This window comes from Aquarana catesbeiana, linkage group LG08 (assembly GCF_042186555.1).
Source record: "Aquarana catesbeiana isolate 2022-GZ linkage group LG08, ASM4218655v1, whole genome shotgun sequence".
NCBI classification, from domain to species: Eukaryota; Metazoa; Chordata; class Amphibia; order Anura; family Ranidae; genus Aquarana; species Aquarana catesbeiana.
In genome coordinates, this window is record NC_133331.1 from 3,019,596 (window position 1) to 3,036,088 (window position 16,493).

The 16,493-nt window shown below is 44.9% G+C and overlaps 1 protein-coding gene and 1 long non-coding RNA gene across 2 annotated transcripts in view; one reads left to right on the plus strand and one right to left on the minus strand.

Moving 5' to 3' along the window:
* Positions 1–10,567, plus strand: part of LPAR5 (lysophosphatidic acid receptor 5) — a 52,665-nt gene extending 42,098 nt beyond the window's left edge. The window contains exon 2 of the mRNA XM_073595421.1: positions 161–10,567. Within this exon, the coding sequence (XP_073451522.1) occupies positions 161–1,315 (1,155 nt within the window). The 3' untranslated portion in view covers positions 1,316–10,567. The remainder of the gene's footprint in view (positions 1–160) is intronic.
* LOC141105536 (uncharacterized) overlaps positions 1–16,493 on the minus strand; it is a 111,338-nt gene that overhangs the window by 66,219 nt on the left and 28,626 nt on the right. The gene's annotated exons all lie outside the window — the stretch shown is intronic.

Consider the following 16,493-nt stretch of genomic DNA (forward strand, 5'->3'; position numbering starts at 1 on the left):
CCTCTCTACTTCCTTCTCACTCTTTCCAAAAATAAAATAAAAGTTTTTTTGTATTTAGTTATACTTTAAGGGTTCTAAGGATACAATTCATTTTTTGTCCAGTTGAACTTGATAGATGTTTTTCTTCCAATTTGATGAACTATAAATTTTTGTATTTCAGGTTTCTGCACAGCCTACAAATATATCAAATATATCTTTTTTGGAGGACTGCGACCAACACACCCCTCCATCTTCCCGCACCCTACTCCTTGTTGGATACAGCCTGTTGATGCCCCTTGGAGTCATATTGAACGGTGTGTCCCTCGTTGTGTTCCTGCGCTGGCTACGACCTCTCTCAGTGGTGGGAACCTTCCTTTGTAACCTGGCACTCAGTGACCTCCTCTTCACCCTCTCGCTGCCCCTGAGAATATACTACTATGCCAACAACCACTGGCCCTTTGGTTCCTTGCTCTGTCGCCTCTCTGGATCCATTTTCCATATCAACATGTATGGCAGCTGCCTCTTCCTCTTTTGCATAAACGTGGACCGTTACTTCGCCATTGTGCACCCTTTGCGGTTCCGCCACCTGCGTAGGCCCAAGGTTGCCCGTCTGACTTGTTTATGTGTCTGGCTGGTGATCATCGGTGGTTCTGTGCCAGCTGCCATGGTACACAACTCAAAGGATTGCTGGAATGGACATGAAAGGGTTCAGCGCTGTTTTGAGGGTTTAAGTAGTTGGGGGAGCTTTTTATTTCCATTGCTGTTAGTGGCGGAGGTGATTGGTTTTCTTTTACCCCTTACTGCCGTAGTGTACGGTTCCAGCCATGTGTTCTTCGAGCTGTGTCGGGCATCAGAAGGAGGTGCAAAGCGGCATCGCAAAACCATCCGACTCCTCATCCTCAACCTTAGTATCTTCCTGTTTTGTTTTGTTCCTTACAACTCAACTCTGGTTGGATATGGCCTTCTCCGGGCCGAACTTGTACCTGACTGGTGGGACTCAAAAACGACTTTAAAGAAAATTATCTCAATCACTGTCCTACTAGCCAGCACCAACTGCGCACTTGACCCATTGGTTTATTACTTTAGCACTGAGGGCTTCCGAAACACCTTAAGTCAAATTGTGCGCATCAGTAAGTCCTCCAAGGAGAAGAGCTCTTCCAGCAGAACTATAGATGACACTGTGGCTTCTGACCTTAATCCAAAGGTGAAAAGTGTTGGAATTACTCCTCTTTCCAGTAAAGACTATGAGAATAATGAGAAGCGAATGTGTCTGGTTAAGTTTGGTGTGACCAATGGCAGTGAGAAGAAAAGAATAATTGAGGAATCTGAGATTTAAGTCAGTATTGAATAGAAAAATGCACTTTAAGGCCTCAGCCAAGTATGAACAAAAAAAGTGTAGCAGAAGGGCTTCTGGACCTTTTGGAAGATATGTTTTAGAGATGGGAGGGAAGGGTTTAAAAGTTGTGGACCGTGTCCCTTTTGGGAAGATTTTTCTTTGCTTCCTGTCAACTAGAAGACACAAGAAGCTATCTTTATATAGCTGTGTCCCTATTTGAACCTTTGCCCCTCTTCCTATTCTAACTACACCTCCAAATTTTTAACTCCCCTCAATTTTACTCCCAGGGCCAATGGTTCCTAGAACAAAACTGAGATGGTGGATCTCCCCAGCAGGGACACAACCCATAACAAAAACTCAACTTTAACATTGAGGGCTTCCAAGAGGGAATGGGGTTGATTTACTAAAGGAAAATAGACTGTGCATGTTTACAAGTGCAGTTGCTCCAGAGCTTAGTAAATGACGTAAGGCTCCACTTTACAAAGAATACCTAATTACTGTTGTCATATAGTGGGGGATGATTATTATTATTGTTGTTGAGTTGCTATCTGGAATGGAATGCAAAACTATCCAAAACGTGAATTATTCTGGCAGCAACTCAGTTCATCCAGAGAGATGCTTTTATTGAGTCCACACAGAACAAAGTCTACAAGGTACTTGTAACCGATGACAAAATTCAGAAGAGTCTTTCTAAATCAATGAACAGCAGCCTTCAGAATCCCATTCATCATTCATGTCATAGCAAGCATAGAGACACCACACCATGAAGCATAATACTTCCCATCTATAATATGCATCTAGGTAGCTTCCATGCATGCAGTAATATGTGTGTTATATTCTATACCTGTGCTTCCATATTGAAGAATGAATGAATGAATCGTATTTCAGGTGAAATTTTTAGCTGTTCTCAGTGTCTAACACTGGAGGGGTTTCTGATTGGTTGACCAAACACTTTTTGATATTGTTGTTAATCAAGATGAAAAGACCCGACTTATAATTACTGACAATACCGTGTTTCCCCGAAAATAAGACTGGGTCTGCTACAAAAAACACACTAGGGCTTATTTTTGGGGGATGTCTTATCTATTTCCCCTGTCTTCTCTCCCCCTCTCCCCCTGTCAGCTCAGGAGTCATCATTATGACATTTTAATCCCAAAAATATGTCATTTGTTTTGTGAAAATATTATATAATGTCCAGTGAGTCTCCCTTTGTAACTTTATTGTTCGAGCACTGCCGAGGGAAGGGCCGAGATGCCTGCTGACGTCAGCCCCGCTCCGAGCACTGCCGAGGGAAGGGCTGTGATGCCTGCTGACGTCAGCCCCGCTCCGGGCACTGCCGAGGGAAGGGCTGTGATGCCTGCTGACATCAGCCCCGCTCTGAGCACTGCCCAGGGAAGGGCTCGAGACGCCTGCTGATGTCAGCCCCGCTCCGAGCACTGCCGTGGGAAGGGCCGAGATGCCTGCTGACGTCAGCCCCACTCTCAGCACTGCCGAGGGAAGGGCCGAGATGCCTGCTTACGTCAGCCCCGCTCCAAGCACTGCCGAGGGAAGGGCCGAGATGCCTGCTGACGTCAGCCCCGCTCCGAGCACTGCCGAGGGAAGGGCCGAGATGCCTGCTGACGTCAGCCCCGCTCTGAGCACTGTTGAGGGAAGGGCCGAGATGCCTGCTGACGTCAGCCCCGCTCACTGCTGAGGGAAGGGCCGAGATGCCTGCTGACGTCAGCCCCGCTCACTGCTGAGGGAAGGGCCGAGATGCCTGCTGACTTCAGCCCCGCTCAGAGCACTGCCGGGGGAAGGGTCGAGATGCCTGCTGACGTCAGCCCCGCTCTGAGCACTGCCGCGGGAAGGGCCGAGATGCCTGCTGACGTCAGCCCCGCTCCGAGCACTGCCGCGGGAAGGGCCGAGATGCCTGCTGACGTCAGCCCCGCTCCGAGCACTGCCGCGGGAAGGGCCGAGATGCCTGCTGACGTCAGCCCCGCTCCGAGCACTGCCGAGGGAAGGGCTGCTGATGTCACCCAGGAGGAGATGAGAAGATCTCCTGTGGGTCACGTGAGTGCCCAGCGGCCCTGTAATTAAGGTATTTTCGACAATAAAGTTACAAAAGGAGACACAGTGGACATTGTGTATCATTTCTATAAAACAGATTATATATTTTTGCATGGACTTTACTCGGGGTAGGGCTTATTTTCGGGGAAAAACAATACAGTAGCATTTAAGGTCTCTATAACGTTTACTACGTAAACTAGTCACCATTTCCTATGAATACCCCCTCAAGTCTAATTACCATCAATAAATACTTCTTGTATGGTCAAATCACATTCTTTATCATCCTTAAGTATGTAAACAATGTACCATTTGAAATGTTTAATCAGATTGACCTTCAAAGGCCAAGGTGATCTTGCATAAAATTAACATAGCAAAGAGTCAATTGCTATCCTTTTTGTTATGTAGAATATATCAGGCCTGGACAGACCATGGCCTAGTCCAATATGGCATCTCCTAATGTATGTATGGTAAGAAAATATGCATGATACACACTGTATACTGTGTGCACGTGTCTATATATACACTCACCGGCCACTTTTTTAGGTCCACCTTGCTAGTAGCGGGTTGGACCCCCTTTATTGGGTGCACCTTACTAGTAGCGGGTTGGACCCCCTTTTGCCTTCATTCTTAGTGGCATAGATACAAGGTGTTGGAAACATTCCTCAGAGATTTTGCTCTATAGTGACATGATAACATCACGCAGATTTGTCGGCTGCACATCCATGATGCCAATCTCCCATTACACCACATCCCAAAGGTGCTCTATTGGATGAGATGTGGTGAGTGTGGAGGCCATTGGAGTACAGAGACCTCATTGTCCTGTGGTGAGATGATTGGAGCTTTGTGACATGGTGCATTATCCTGCTGGAAGGAGCCATCAGAAGATGGGGACACTGTAGTCATAAAGGGATGGACATGGTCACCAACAATACTCAGGTAGGCCATGGTGTTTAAACCCCATCCCCCACACCATTACACCCCCACCACCAGCCTGAACCGGTGATATCCCATCCCCCACACCATTACACCCCCACCACCAGCCTGAACCAGTGATATCCCATCCCCCACACCATTACACCCCCACCACCAGCCTGAACCGGTGATATCCCATCCCCCACACCAGCCTGAACCAGTGATATCCCATCCCCCACACCATTACACCCCCATCACCAGCCTGAACCAGTAGTATCCCATCCCCCACACCATTACACCCCCACCACCAGCCTGAACCGGTGATACAAGACAGGATGGATCCATGCGCCAAATTCTGACCCCACCATCTGAATGTTGCAGCTGAAATCCAGACTCATCAGACCAGGCAACGTTTTTCCAATCTTCTATTGTCCAATTGTGGTGATCCTGTGCCAATTGTAGCCTCAGTTTCCTGTTCTTAGCTGACAGTAGTGGCACCTTGTGGTCTTCTGCTGCTGTAGCCCATTTTCTTCAAGGTTGGATGTGTTGTGTGTTCAGAGATGGTATTCTGCATGCCTTGGGTGTAACAAGAGGTGATTTGAGTTACTGTTGCGTTTCTATCATCTGCAACCAGTGTGCCCATTCTCCTCTGACCTCAACAAGGCATTTTCCTCCACACAACTGCCGCTCACTGGATATTTTCTCTTCTTCCCACCATTCTCTGTAATCGCGACAGATGGTTGTGTGTGAAAATCCCAGAAATACTCAGACCAGCTCGTCCGCCACCAACAACCATGCCACGTTCAAAGTCACTGAAAGCCCCTTTCTTCCCCATTCTGATGCTCGGTTTGAACTTCAGCAAATTGTCTTCACCAAGTCTAGATGCCTAAATGCATTGAGTTGCTGCCTTGTGATTGGCTGATTCACAATTTGTGTTACCAAGCAATTGTACAGGTGTACCTAATAAAGTGGTCAGTGAGTGTATACAGTATATGTACTGTATGTATATGTGTGTGTATATATATATTGACACCCACAATACACTACAATTACATGCAATGAAAAGACATAAAAATGCATTTTTGCTTGAACATGATTGGATGATGGAAGTCAGCAGAGATCTCCCTCCTTTAGTTAACTCTGGAGCAACTACACTTGCAAAAGTCTATTTGTCTTTAGTAAATCAACCTCAAATTGTGCACCGCTTTAGGTCCTTCAAGGACAAGAGTGAGTCCATCAGGATTACAAACAACATTGCCAAGGGTCTCTTATCTATTCCCAGGGATTTCTAGCCAAAACCTATTTATAGATTTAGATTGAGTACGGTCAATGAGTAAAGTCCTTGGTCAATGAGTAAAGTCCTTCAGTTTTTCTGCCTGTTTGCTCAGAAATTTACAGAAAACACAACAGCAAAAGAGAGGAAATTTCCTCTTAGACAGTTATCACCAAAACAAGTATACCCAATGGCCATTTTTCCTCTCTTGCTGTTTTGCCGACAATTGTCACATTTTGGATTTCCCCTTACTTTTAAACCCAGTTACAATGGCCACAGGACAAATAGGCTTAATCTCCCCCAGTGGGGGGGGGTGGGGGGGTATAGTCCTAATACCTCAACTTTTTGTAAAAAGAAAGACACACAAGTGACAGCCTAAATGGGCCATGAAGAACTACTACAGATGGTTGGATAGATTCATGGGTGCTTCCTTTTTACCACTACTTTTCGTTTATACTGAATTAGATTTGGGTTCAAAAGAGGGACATTCCCTCCAAATAGTTTGAAAACCAGAACACTTTGTTATCTTTATTTCTCAAAGAAGTTCAAAGTCTAACACCAGACATTTTTTATTTAGTTTTGGATAGGCAGGGAAAGAATTATCGGATTCTTACTTATCGGATAAGGTGGGGGTGAGGCACTGGATATGAAACCTCTACCAATAGAAATTAAGTCCTAGCCGAATGGCTTGGGCTTGGTGACTCTCACCCTCAAAATTTAGAAGTCATTACATTTGAGTAATTGTACCAGAAAGAGTGCCAAACCAATGTTCTAAGAGACCAACGAGGATTTACTGGTACCTCAGAAAGGACAATAAACAGCCAACATGTTTCAGGGAACTATAGGCCTCTCACTTCCTCAGGACTTAAGTACAATGAAATAACCAGGATCCATCAATCAATGATTTGGCAAACCTTTGCTGGATCATTGATCTGCTCATATCTGAATTTTCACACAGTAGACAATCGAACCCTGGTGACCCTGCTGCTTCCGAGACCCAAATCCATTTCATTTTGAATTTTTTTTGCTTTAAGAACATTCATTTAATTTTCTAACCATTCGTGGGGCCAAATTGGCATTCACTTGCAACCTCAGCGACGAGACGATTGGAAGGAGCAGGATGGGAATTTCTTTCCAACAAACGAATGTCTTAACAGTAGACATTAGCCGAAAAATTTGCTCGTTTTGATTTTTGTTTCATTCGGGGTTTTTTGTTTTCAGTTTTCAGGTCATTCGTTTTAATCGCAATTGGAAAATTCGTAAATAAGAAAGAAAATCTGAAAATTCCAAAGAATAACTAACTAATAATAACTTCACTATTACTGACTATTAAATTATAAGTTGGCTGTTAGTGAATGTAACGAATATGAATTTATTCAAATTAATAATAAATAATACTTTTTTTTATTATTATTATTGTTATTTATTATTATTAATTGGTTACGTTCCATTCGTTTACATACGGCATTCGCTATTTCGGATAATTTGTAACTTCGGATAAATTCGTATTTGTTGCATTCAGTAACAGCCAATTTTGAAAGAAAATTCCAATAACTATAATTTAATGGTTAGTAATAGATAAGTTATTAGTTAGTTGTTATTTCAGATTTTCGAATTCCAAATTTTTGAATATTTGTATTTACGAATATTCGGAAAAATTTGTTAAAAGGGTTTTCATTTATTTGGATATTTCCGAATTAATGAATTTGTCGAAATTCATTAAAAAACGAATTCGGAACGAAGCGAATTGCACATGTCTACTTAACAGCATATACGGTTTTCATCCCAGAAAGTCCAATCATTCTGATCCTGAATTTTAAAAGCAAACAACATTTTAAAGCGGATTACCTCCCTTCCTTCCCATTTTTCTTTAACCCCCTACTTACCTAGTAATGAGGTCTGTACATTTCAGATATTCATCCACCCAGCATATCCAGGGCCGCCCAGCTGAGATCCTCTTCTCTTCTGGCAGTGATCAGTTCCACGCCGCCATGTTTTGTTATGACCTCATCAAGAGGCGTGTTCTGTCAAAATAGCCAATTCATCAAGATCTCCAATTACATCACTTCCGGTTTCTGTAAATGATCAGTAATTGGAGATTTTTCACGAGTTGCTGTTTTGACACAACACCGGAAAGCGTGTACACTTCAGTAGATGGAATTCTGAGCGGACATTGTCCGCTCTAATACTAACCAACAAAATGGCCGCCTTCATGGCGGCGTCAACTTTTTACTCCCTATCCACTGTCTTCTCAAAACAGCAAACTCTTTGTCTACCAGAGTGTACATGCTTTCCAGGTGTTGTGTCAAAACAGCAACAAAATCTCCAATTACTGATGCTTTACAGAAACGGGAAGTGATGTAATTGGAGATCTTGATGAATTGGCTATTTTGACGGAACACCGGCTCTTCTGGGTTCAGCCTCCTGATGACGCCTCGCTAGAGCTTCCCCCCCTCCTCCATCTTTACTGAATGGAAGGCTTTGCCTCCTGGGATATGTCATGTGTATATTCCAGGAGGCAAAGGGAGGTCAGTGCTCGTCAATAACGTGCAAGGAAGGGCGGAGCCGGACAGTTAAAAAAAAAAAGTAAAGAAAAAAAAAAAGCGCTATCTATGCACAGGGCCAGAGGGGTGGAGAGGAGGGATCATGTTTGAGAAGCTGAGGATCTCCTTTGCAGTATTTTCAAGCGACATTCAGCAAGTCATAAAATGTACAGAGAATTTTGGTAAGAATTTTTGTACGAACTTTTGTTCAACAATCTACTAGTGTATGGGCAGCTTTAGACTTAAGGACAGGTTCACATATGTGCGGCTGCAGTTCCCAGTATTGGGTCCGGTGCGCTTCTGTTCACCGGTTCAGATGCAAATCAGGTCCAAATTTTTGCCTGAATTCGCACCTGAACCCAGACCCAAACAAGCACAGAACCCTTTTGGAATGCGGACAGCAGCCGCCCCAGACCTGAGTGAACCAGCTCCATTTGAGAGCCGGTCACGCTCGCATGTCATGCGAATTGGATGCGGGCAAACCGGCATATATGTGAACCCGGCCTGTAGGATAAGTTCACCTTTTTAACAAAATATAATAAATGCACAATCTTTGCAGGTAAAAAAAATGTGCATTTATTTGTTTTTTGTTTCTGGAGCCTCTTAAGCTTTTCTCCTGTGATCAGCAGAACTCTGGTGCCATGCAGGTCTCCTGCAGATCTGTCAGTGTGTCTGTGTTCCGGTACATCCCGGACGAGCAAGCAAATCTGATCTGACAGGAAGAATCAATGAACTACCACAACGCTCTGGTAGTTCATTGAGAACTACAAGCCGAGAGCCACAAAGGCTGTTGGGGCTTTTTGTTTTCCCCTCACAGAACACTGTGAATGAGTTTTTTAAATTGTGAGAGCTAGCTGGGGGGTAAGAGATCCCCTCTAGCTATCAGATCAGGGAATAGGGGGGGGATTGGGGGCCGGTCCATTCGTAACATCTTACACCTTGAGGCCGGGTTCACACTGGTACGACAAACGCTCCCACATCACACGTGCATGACGTGTGAAAATCAATGTTTTCCTATGGGAGCCGTCTTAACTGGTCCGACACAACCACCAGCCAGGGTTGTCGGGAAGAGGCCCTTTGAAAATGCTCCCTGCACTACTTTGGTCCGACTTTGATCCTACTTCAGCCCATTGAATATCACTGAAGTCGGATCAAAGTCAGATCGCCGCCTTTACTGACCCGACTTTGGCATGCGACTTGTGCTCTGAGGATCTTGAAGGGGAACTCTATGCCAAATCAAAAACAAAACGGCATGGGTTCCCTCTCCAACAGCATACCAGGCCCTTCGGTCTGATATGGATTCTCTGGGGAACTCCCACATCGAAAAAACGGCATACCAGACCCTTATCCGTGCGTACAGCCCGGCAGGTCAGGAAAGGGGGTGGGGATGAGCCTGCGCCCCCCTCCCCAAAGCACCTTGTCCCCATGTTGATGAGGACAAGGGCCTCTTCCCGACAACCCTGGCCGGTGGTTGTCGGGATCTGTGGTCAGGGGGGCTTATTGGAATCTGGAAGCCCCTTTTAACAAGGGGACCCCCAGATTCCAGCCCCCCACCCTATGTGAATGAGTATGGGGTACATTGTACTTCTTATTTTGGCATGGGGTGGGGTCACCGGAGGCCGCCCCTTATGACGTCGCTGCCCCATCATTCCCCAGGCAGGGGTACAATGTACCCTATACTCATTCACATAGGGTGGGGGACTGGAATCAGGGTCCCCCTTGTTAAATCTGGGGCCCTCCTTGTTAAAGGAGGCTTCCAGATTCCGATAAGCCCCGCCCGCAGACCTTGACAACCAACGGCCAGGGTTGTCGGGAAGAGGCCCTTTTCCTCATCAACATGGGGACAAGGTGCTTTGGGGTTAGTGGCACAGGCCCCCCCCTGCCCCAAAGCACCCACCCCCCTATGTTGAGGGAATGCGGCCTGGTACGGTTAAGGAGGGGGGCCATGTGCTCGGATAAGGGTCTGGTATGGATTTTGCCCTTAAAAATCCATACCAGACCGAAGGGCCTGGTATGCTCTTGGAGGGGGAACCCATGCTGTTTTTTTTTTACATTGTGCGTAGTTTCCCCTAAAGATTCATACCAGACACAGTGCCTGGTATTGTCGGCGATTAAAGTCGAAATCCCTGTTCATTGAAGTCGGAGGTATGTGGGACTTCAAGTCGCAGGGCAAAGTCAGATCCAAAGTGGCGCGACTGTTGTGTCGTACCAGTGTGAACCCGGCCTGAATGTGGGTGTAACATGTTACGAAAGGTGAACTTATCCTTTAACTACACCTCCTTCTGCCCCTCTACATCCCCCTTCATCCTACAATTGGCTCCCGCCCCCCACCTTATGCCATACGGGAATCGAGCTAACCCGAGCTTATGTGTGTGTCTTGTTATTGTTCTATTTTGTCGAACGGTCTTTTTGTATTGTTTTAATGAATGTATTACTGCACTGAACAAATCAATAAAGAAAAGGAATCAAAAGTAAAAAGTTTTGTTCAAAGGAAAATTTCAATATTTTGTTTGTAGGTGTCGGACTTTGTTGGCCTGGCTTCCTTCTAAAAACAAAAGTCAGGTAACTGGTGTCCATCCAATCTGGCCTTACTTTGAATTCTATATGATTGCGGCAAATACTCTACATCAGCCTTTCTCAACACAGAGGAACCTTTGCCATAACTTTCTGGTCTCAGGGAACCCGCTAATAATTCCTATATCTACAGTGCCTTGAAAAAGTATTCATACCCCTTGAAATTTCCCACATTTTGTCATGTTACAACCAAAAACATAAATGTATTTTATTGGGATTTTGTGTGATAGACCAACACAAAGTGTCACATAATTGTGAAGTGGAAGGAAAATGATAAATGATACAAATAAATATGTGAAAAGTGTGTGTGTGTGTGTGTGTGGGGGGGGGGGGGCATTTGTATGGCGCCCCCCGAAGTCATTACTTTGTAGAACCTCCTTTCTCTACAAGTCTTTTTGGGGTGTCTCTACCAGCTTTGCACATCTAGAGAGGACATTTTTGCCCATTCTTCTTTGTAAAATATCTTAAGCTCTGTCAGATTGGATGGAGAGCGTCTGTGAACAGCAATTTTCAAGTCTTGCCACAGATTCTCAGTTGGATTGAGGTCTGGACTGTGACTGGGCCATTCTAACACATGTGATATAAAGTGCAGCGCTGAGATATGTACATAAATGAAAGTGCAATACATTGAAACCTCGGATTACGGATTAATCCGTTCCAGGAGTATGCTCGTAATCCAGGGGTGTCCAAACTTTTTTTCAAAGAGGGCCAGATTTGAGGAAGTGAACATGCGTGAGGACTGACCAATTTTCCTGACATTCTTGAACCATTAAAATTCGGTCTAAGTGTGTTAGTTCGAGCACTAATACACTGCCCAACAAGAATTCTCTTGCCTTTGTGCAGTTGTGGTGCGTCCATAAAGGGCGCAGAAGCACCGCCCCTCTCTCCTGTTACCTCTCTCTCACCATAGATAGATTCATGCATCGCACACACTGGCAGCAATTGATGGGTACAGTAGCTGTGTTTGATGGCACAGTGGCAGCAATGCGTTTGATGGGCACAGTGGCTGCGCATGATGGGCACAGTGGCTGCGTTTGATGGCACAGTGGCTGCGCTTGATGGGCACAGTGGCTGCATTTGATGGGCACAGTGGCTGCAATTGATGTTTTTTTTTTTCAGTTTGTTTGCGCCCCCCCAAAAATTTTGAGCACCGGCCGCCACTGCCTTTGTGGCTGTGTGTGGTGAAGAGGTGAGCTCAGGCGTGTTATTTGGAGATATACATATATATATATATATATATATATATATATATATATATATATATATATATATATATATATATATATCTTTTGTGGCCCCAACAAATCCCCAAGCACCACTCAGAACTAAGGATGAGCTCAGGAGTGTTGTTTGAATATACCGCATTTATCAGTGTATAACACGCACAGGCATATACCCCGCACCTTCACTTCAAGAGGGAAGTTTCAAGAAAATTAAATTTTAAATAAAGAACTATGAAGCATAATAAAAGTTCAGTGCTCATGAATGCAGCCTCACCCATTGCCATGAATGGAGCTTCTCCCATTGCCATGAATACAGCCTCTCCCATTGCCATGAATACAGCCTCTCCCATTGCCATGAATACAGCCTCTCCCATTGCCATGAATGCTGCCTCTCCCATTGCCATGAATACAGCCTCTCCCATTGCCATGAATACAGCCTCTCCCATTGCCATGAATGCTGCCTCTCCCATTGCCATGAATACAGCTTCTCCCATTGCCATGAATGCAGCCTCTCCCATTGCCATAAATGCAGCCTCTCCCATTGCCATGAATGCAGCCTCTCCCATTGCCATGAATGCAGCCTCTCCCATTGCCATGAATACAGCCTCTCCCATTGCCATAAATGCAGCCTCTCCCATTGCCATGAATGCAGCCTCTCCCATTGCCATGAATGCAGCCTCTCCCATTGCCATGAATGCAGCCTCTCCCATTGCCATAAATGCAGCCTCTCCCATTGCCATGAATACAGCCTCTCCCATTGCCATAAATGCAGCCTCTTCCATTGCCATGAATACAGCCTCTCCCATTGCCATGAATACAGCCTCTTCCATTGCCATGAATGCAGCCTCTCCCATTGCCATAAATGCAGCCTTTCCCATTGCCACAAAAGCATCCTCTCCCAATGCCATGAATGCAGCCTCACCATCGCCATGAATGCAGTCTCACCCTTGTCATGAGTGCACCCTTACCATTGCCATCAGTGCATCCTGATCAATGCCCATCTGCAGCCTCGGAGGGGACAGGGAGGGGATTACATACAGGAGAATTTCCTGTTTACGCGGTGGCCTCTTTAATACAAAGTTCCACCTCCTATGATAGACAGAACAGTCGTCCAATGGCAGCCCAGCAGACGGGACTTCTTATTACCGACGCTGCCAAGTAAACAGGAGATTCTCCTGTATGTAATCTGACAGCACTCGTCCCGCCCCCCTCCCTGTCCTCTCCGAGGCAGTATAGATAAATACAGTATATATCTTTTGTGGCCCTGGGTCCACAAAAGATATATATATCCAAATTGCCAGGGGGGCCACATTAAACCGGAACGTGGGCCGCAATTGGCCTGTGGGCCGGACTTTGGACATGCCTGTCGTAATCCAATGTACTCGCATATCAAAGCGAGTTTTCCCATTGAAGTCAGTGGAAACGAAAATAATTCATTCTGCATTGACTTCAATGGGATGTAATACCGCATGCGGTCAGAGGCGGAGGGCACCGGAGAGCCTCGGAAACGGCCGAAAAGGCCCGAGGGACATTTCGGCGGACCTCGGAAAGACTCACTTCACGAGCCTTTCCGAGGTCAGCCGAACTGTCCTCGGGCCTTTCTTTCCGAACGGCAACTTTCGGCTCTGCTCGGCTCCGGCGCCCCCCCACCTCAGGCCAAAGGCGGTACTGCACACCGCTTTTGGCCTGAATCCTGCTTGGTTCGCAAACCGAGTTAGGAATTTTAGAAATACAGTGTTTAGTTTGCGAAACGCTCGTTAACCGCGTTACTCGCAAACCGAGGTTCCACTGTAATACTAAAATTATGAAAATAACTGAAACCAATAATAAGTGTAAATCATACAAACATAATACTGAAAAAAAGTGCCCACCAATATATCATAATGTAAAAAAAAGAAAAACACGTGATAAATCATAAAAAAATCCCCAGAAGGGAAATAACAGTTCAATATGAATTCAGACTGCTACTTCTGGGGAGAAGTTCGATGTACTTGTTAAGAGGACCACCGAGAGTGGAATTTGACATCAAATGTGCAGCCACCACCAAACACAACGATCGAGCACTCTTACCAGATCCAATGGGTTACTACTAAGCAGCCAAATGCACAGAAAACCAAGGAAGATAGGACTCCACAGGGACCAGTAGATACGGGGACCAGCATACACAGGAACCAGCACAGAAGGAATGCAGCCACTCCAACTCAGCGTCCAAAAAATCCAAGGTTCAACCAGGCATATATGAATTGAGGAGGGAAAAACGCCAACGTAGCATAAAATGCTTAATGAATGGTTTTATTGAAAAAGTAATGCACTTACATCAATATGGATAGAATAAAGGGCACTGTATATATGTGATCGCAAAAAGGAAGATAATGAGGAGCGCAATAACATGGAGCCAGCACAATATGTCCCAACGTTTTGTCCACTAAGAGACATCATCCGGGGTACTGGATGATACCCCGGATGTACACCGGATGATGTCTTAGTGGACGAAGTGAATGGTGTGTTCAAGGTGATGTGCAGTGTTATGCCCCGTACACACGATCGGATTTTCCGACAACAAATGTTGGATGTGAGCTTGTTAGCTGAAAGTCCGACCGTGCGTATGCTCCATTTTCGGACTTTCCACCAACAAATGCTGGCTAGCAGGTTTCAAAATTTTCAGCCAACAAAACTTTGTTGTCAGAATTTCCGATCGTGTGTATAGAAGTCCGACGCACAAAAGTTCACGCATGCTCAGAATCAAGCAGAAGTAGCCGCACTGGCTATTGAACTTCCTTTTTCTCGGCTCGTCTTACGTCTTGTACGTCACCGCGTTCCCAATTGTTGGCCAACATTTGTATGACCGTGTGTATGCAAGACAAGTTGGAGCCAACAACCTTCAAACAAAATTCCACGGTTTTATTGTCGGAAAGTCAGATCGTGTGTACGGGGCATAAGTTTTCCCACACATAGCGTTTTGCTTTTAGGCCAAAAAGTTACATTTTGGTCTCATCTGACCAGATCACCTTCTTCCACATGTTTGCTGTGTCCTCCACATGGCTTCTCGCAATCTGCAAACGGGACTTCTTATGACTTTCTTTCACCAATGTCTTTCTTCTTGTCACTCTTCCATAAAGGGCAGATTTGTGGAGAACACGACTAATAGTTGTCCTGTGGACAGATTCTCCCACCTGAGCTGTGGATCTCTGCAGCTCCTCCAGAGTTACCATGGACCTCTTGGCTCTTCTCTGATGAATGTTCTCCTTGCCCGGCCGGTCAGTTTAGGTGGACGGCCATGTCTTGGTAGGTTTGCAGTTGTGCCATACTCTTTCCATTTTCCGATGATGGATTGAACAGAGCTCCGTGAGATGTTCAAAGCTTGGGAGATTTTTTTATAACCTAACCCTGCTTTATACTTCTCCACAACTTTATCCCTGACCTGTCTGGTGTGTTCCTTGGCCTTCATGATGCTGTTTGTTTACTAAGGTTCTCTAACACACCTCTGAGGGCTTCACAGAACAGCTGTATTTATACTGAGAATAGATGACACACAGGTGGACTCTATTTACGAATTAGGTGACTTCTGAAGGAAATTTGTTCAACTAGATTTTAGTTAGGGGTATCAGAGTAAAGGGGGCTGAATACAAATGCCCCCTACACTTTTCACATATTTATTTGTAAAAAAAAATTGAAAACCATTTATCATTTTCCTTCCACTTCACAATTATGTGCCACTTTGTGTTGGTCATGGTCTAGGGGTATGAATACATTTTCAAGGAACTGTACAACTCATGATACATTAGTGGGAAGAATGTTCCTTACATTGGTGATCAGTGAGAAGAATGTTCCTTACATTGGTGATCAGTGAGAAGAATGTTACTTACATTGGTGATCAATGAGAAGAATGTTCCTTACATTGGTGATCAGTGAGAAGAATGTTCCTTACATTGGTGATCAGTGAGAAGAATGTTCCTTACATTGGTGATCAGTGGGAAGAATGTTCCTTACATTGGTGATCAGTGAGAAGAATGTTCCTTACATTGGTGATCAGTGGGAAGAATGTTCCTTACATTGGTGATCAGTGAGAAGAATGTTCCTTACATTGGTGATCAGTGAGAAGAATGTCCCTTACATTGGTGATCAGTGAGAAGAATGTTCCTTACATTGGGGATCAGTAAGAAGAATGTCCCTTACATTGGTGATCAGTGAGAAGAATGTTCCTTACATTGGTGATCAGTAAGAAGAATGTTCCTTACATTGGTGATCAATGGGAAGAATGTTCCTTACATTGGTGATCAGTGAGAAGAATGTTCCTTACATTGGTGATCAGTAAGAAGAATGTTCCTTACATTGGTGATCAATGGGAAGAATGTTCCTTACATTGGTGATCAGTGAGAAGAATGTTCCTTACATTGGTGATCAGTGAGAAGAATGTCCCTTACATTGGTGATCAGTGGGAAGAATGTTCCTTACATTGGTGATCAGTGAGAAGAATGTTCCTTACATTGGTGATCAATGAGAAGAATGTTCCTTACATTGGTGATCAGTGGGAAGAATGTTCCTTACATTGGTGATCAGTGAGAAGAATGTTCCTTACATTGGTGATCAGTGAGAAGAATGTTCCT